This window comes from Elephantulus edwardii, unplaced genomic scaffold, assembly GCF_000299155.1.
Source record: "Elephantulus edwardii isolate Elephantulus edwardi_28Jun2011 unplaced genomic scaffold, EleEdw1.0 scaffold00252, whole genome shotgun sequence".
Lineage (NCBI taxonomy): Eukaryota > Metazoa > Chordata > Mammalia > Macroscelidea > Macroscelididae > Elephantulus > Elephantulus edwardii.
The window spans coordinates 3,928,224-3,933,148 of NW_006400002.1; the positions used below are offsets into that span (position 1 = coordinate 3,928,224).

At 41.7% G+C, this 4,925-nt stretch overlaps 1 protein-coding gene across 1 annotated transcript in view; it reads right to left on the minus strand.

The window, feature by feature from the left end:
- SARS (seryl-tRNA synthetase) overlaps window positions 1-3,782 on the minus strand; it is a 35,173-nt gene extending 31,391 nt beyond the window's left edge. Inside the window, exon 1 of the mRNA XM_006899338.1 lies at window positions 3,548-3,782. Within this exon, the coding sequence (XP_006899400.1) occupies window positions 3,548-3,683 (136 nt within the window). The 5' untranslated portion in view covers window positions 3,684-3,782. The remainder of the gene's footprint in view (window positions 1-3,547) is intronic.
- Between the last annotated feature and the right edge of the window lie 1,143 nt (window positions 3,783-4,925).

The following is a 4,925-nucleotide window of genomic DNA, read 5'->3' on the forward strand; positions in this document are numbered from 1 at the left end:
TTAAAAAAAAGAAAAAAAGAAGTTGCAATTAATCTTGTAAAACAAAATGTCTATGAATAGTTGAATGACAAACCTGTATGATTTGCTAATGTTCACTCAAATAAAGTAAGTTTAAAAACCTTTTTTTAAAGGAAAAAAAAAGATTCGTATAATTGCCTGTGTCCATTACAACTAAAAGAAAAAATATAAAGATGTGGGACAGGGTAGATGAAAGAGAGAAACAGTATAAATGTCATATGAGAGATACATGGGGTAATATACGATGAAGAGATTGAGACTGTTAACACCTTTAGTTTGCTTGGCTCCACAGTCAACCCTCTTGGTACCAACAGTCAAGAAATCAAAAGATGAATTGCACTGGGAAAATCTGCTGTTAGGGACCTCTCCAGAGTACTGAAGAGCAACAATGTCAGTCTAGAGACTAAGGTGTGACTGATCCAGGCATGGTCTTCACAATTACTTGCTATGCATCAGAAAGCTGGATAATGACCAGGGATGATAGAAGGAGAACTGATGCCTTTGAGTTGTGGTGCTGGAGAAGAGTATTTAATATACCATGGAATGCCAGGAAAATAAACAGGTTTGTCCTAGAGAGGGTGAGACCAGTCTGCTCCTTGGAGGCAAGGATTCTGAAGCTTTGTCTGACATACTTTGAGCATGTTGCAAGGAGGGATAGGTCCTTGAAGAGAGATGTCATGCTTGGGAAGGTGGAGAAAAAGACCCAGGAGGAGATGGATTGATTGACTCAGTGACTGGGGTAATGAGCACGGGTGTGTCAGAGACTATGAGGCTGGCTCAGGATAGAGCAGGGTTCAGAGCTGTTGTACATAGGGTCACATAACAACAACATATGGAGATACAGAGAACTCTGGTGGTTTAGTCTTTAGGGAGTCGTGCTTCTAACACAAAGGCTACACTTTTCTGGTGGTTCATATTCACCACTGGTTATGTGGAAGAAAGATGGGCAATCTCCTGTATGATTTTTACACTAAAAATCCACTGAAGGGTCAGCTCTGACTTGATTCCAAGTTAATGTTAGTTAGTTTTTGAGTCTTTGTATGAGGTTGCTGTTCTTTATTGTCACTGAGCTGACTAACTCTCACCAAGCCCACATGACAGAGTAGAATTGAGTCACAGTTTTCTTGACTGTAATCTTTACAGAGGCAGATCACCAGGTTTTCGCCCACAGGGCCACTAGGTGGATTCAACCTATCAATCTAGAAGCTAACCACTTGGACCCCTAATGTATGGAGCGCACTGAGCAAATGAGGTAGTGCTATGGGGACAGAGTTGGGAGGAGAAGAGGGTTCATGGAAGTGGTGGAATCACCTTTACAATGAGTATTACAGGAAAGAGCTAACAGTTATAACAAGTAGCATAAGTTTTGAATAAAGAGTCAATTCTAATAGAGACCTCTATTGTTTTCTGGGGCTGTAAATCTCCATGAGAGTAGGCAGTTTCTTTTCCTCACAGGGTACAGAAGGTGAATTTGAAATACTGACACCTAGGCTACCATCCAAGGACTTGTCATCTTTCTGGAATGCAAATCAAATCATTTCACTTTCAGCCTTAAGTTTTTCAGTGGAATTTATACCATACAACAGCACGGTCTAACAAAAAGATAAAGCAACCCACAAATGTAATTGTCAGTTTTATTGTAGCCATATTTAAAAATTTCAGAAAACCCACTGAAGGAATGATCAGCCATGAATTGGAACTGGTATGATGGTGGTATAAGAGAGAAAGAAAAATAAATCAATAAAAAAAAATTGAGCTATTATATATTTTTGGCAGAAGCCTTTGAAATCAGTACAATAATAAAATAATATAGAAGATTATATTTACAAGACCTCTCAATTCAGACTATTCTATCTTGTTCCAATATAGTTGTAGAGCCCTGTGAGGTTCATATGTCTTTAGTGACAGAGTATACTGAGTTCTTACTGTGGTCCTCAGTAAAGTCGTTGTTGAAGACAATTGGTAAAGAATCCTATAGCCTAATCTGAGGTTCAGGTGTAAAAGAACGTTAATATATGACCTGCCAGTGTTCTACTTTCGGAAGTCAATGACAAGGGAAAAATCATTCATTCTCTTGGAAAGGCAAGAAAATAGTGGGAAGGATTGTCAAGAATAAAAGAAGAAAATGAACAGATGCATTGAAAATAAACCAGAAAAACGGCTTTACATAAAGAAGTGCAAAATATTCTAAACATAGACAATATCCGTGTATTTAACACCTTTACCAAGTTCTTACCAAGGACTTGCTATGTGAAGTACTGGGAATATACAGGCAAATAAAATGATTATTTTCTTCAAAGAACTCCTCTCTAACACACCCACTTGGCAGGCAAAGGCACGACTAGCTAACTCATTCAAAGTCATCTAGCAAGAGTGGCCGGACTGATAAAAAATATTATAATAATCTGACGCTCTTGGCTTCTAGTTCAGTAAAATAGTGCTTTCATGTCATATTTTTCTAGACAGAAATGTGGCAAAATGTCATTCCAGTGTAATTAAAAAGATTCAGACCCAAATGTGGGGTGACACAAGCAAACTGAGACATAAATAATCAGCTGACAACTCAAGTGGAATAAAGACTCTCTTGGCATCTACCACGCTCATTATTTTAGGAAAATAAATTTTTGCAACACAAATCCACTGCATTCTTAGACAGCAGCGGCCTTTGCAACGTGCTGTCATAAGCTTGGCTCTCGGCTGGTTGCGGTCCTATTGCATCAGACAAAAAAAAAAAAAATTGCATGGGCCTTGCCAGCATCCGGTCAAGCAAAGACCATTCCAGCTGACTGCACTATCCTTTTCTTTCGTTTCATGAAATATGCTCAGATCAGTTCTAGGATCTAGCTCTGTGTCTTCGGGGAATTTTCACAAATCACAAATAAATGGCCTCAGTAACAAACTTTTGCTTGCCTCGCTACCTTTCATCCCCCGTTTGTGCTCTACTGTTGAAAGGTTCTCGTAATTCTTAAATGTAAGCCCTTAGATCAGGGTGATGGCCGTCCCCAAAACTCAGGGATCATCACGTTTTACCAACAGCTACTTCAAAGTCCCCAAATGCTTCTAATAGGGGTGGAGTGAACCTATTGTGTTTCAGATGCGATCCTGTCTCAGGCTGGAGCCTTTGACCCAACAAACGAGACTTTGTCCTTGCGACTAAAGAAAGGTGTTTGGGGCAAGGAGGAAGAAAATATAAACATACACAAGAAACCCCAAACCTCCCGCCTTGGATATTTTCCGGCTACTCAGTCTTGACAGCTCGTAAAGCGCATGCGCCATTCTCCTTTCCCAGCCCCAAACGTAGAGACCTGTTCTAAGCATGCGCAAAAAGAACCCATGCCGGCGAAAAGAGAAAGTGGGACGGTCCTGGGTCCCAGGGTGGGTTTTGGGAAAAACCGAAAACCTTACAACCATCTCACCTTGGGAGAAGGTCTGACAACACGTGAAAGCGGTGGCCTCAAGAGAAGTAACGAGATGAGAGAGGAAACTGGCATGAGAATCAGAAGGGTACCCCATGTGTACCGGTACTTACATCGTCGCCACTCGCTATCTGCCTTTACCAGCTGGTCCACTAGTCCGGGGTCCTTGAAGCGCTTCTCCTGTGTCTCCCGGATAAGCTCTGGATTCCCTCCTTTATCCACCCGAAACAAATCCAAGTCCAGCACCATCTTTCCTTCTCCTGGGTCAACCCTTCAGTAAAAGGATCGTACTGCAGTAGTTAGCCTGTCACCGCCGCACTGCGCCGGCGCGTTGACCCGTCTCTTACTGCACAGGCGCGAGGGGAGCAGGCGCGCTCCCTCCGCAGACCCGGTGAGGGTGGTGTTGGAGGCGGAGCCTCGATGGGAGGGTCAAAGGGGGCGGGCGTGAATATCCTCCTGTATCCTTTTAAGACCAATTGCTGCCTTAGTCTTTCCTCCCAACTCTGTGGGACTCTGATCGCCCCTTAAAAGTGTGAATGTCTCAGTTTCCTCATTTTGAAAAGCGTGTTACAAGGTAGGCGAAAACCTACGAATTTAATTTCTGAATTTAAAAGCCGACCATCCTCCAATAGTTTTTATTTTCGTTTTACCAAGTTAAATCCCAAGATTAGGTCCCTCTCCGAACCTGGGCGTTTTTCATCTTCGGAGGATAGTATGGCAACATAGTTAAATCGCAGGTTACTTCCCCTCAAAGTGCTGCTCTCCTGTCTCAGCACTAAAATACATAGGGTCGCTATGAGTCGTGCCCGACTCAAAGGCAATCACCACCACCACCACCACAATCCTATTATAGAGTAAATTCGGTTGCCTCCTTACCAACCCTAAGATCACAAAGATTGGAAAAGTGCAGTGGAAATAGTTAAAGGTAAAATATTTAGCTAATCTGAAGTCAGTACATGATACTGAGGTCATGTTTTAGACTCATATGAGAACCGCTTGTCTTAGGTTCTCAGTGCTTCTGTAACAAAAATACTCAAAATTGATGGTTTGAAAGAACAAAAATAGTTTGGGAGGCTACGTAGAAATCCAAATTAAAGGCAGGTATCAACTGTAGGCTCTTCTGTGGACTCTGGGCAAAGAGTCTTTCAGCTTCTGTAGCCCCAGCGTCTACCGGTCCTTAGTCATCTTTCATCCACGTGTGTGCTTATCTCAGTGCCTATTACAGAGACCTTAGTTGTTCAGAACAGGAGAAAAAAGGAGACAAAAAATCAAATTCACAAAAAAACTAGATTTACTGGTCTGACAGAGAGTGGAAGAACCCTTGAAATTACTGCCCTAGGACATCCTTCTAAACAAACCAATATGAAATAATTTTTTTTTTAAAAAAAAGACGTCTTTCTGAATGAAACTGAAGCCATTCCTGGAGACCACTTTTCAACCAAATAACAGGCCCATAAAACAAACTGCACCTAAAACGAATTGGGTTGTTTT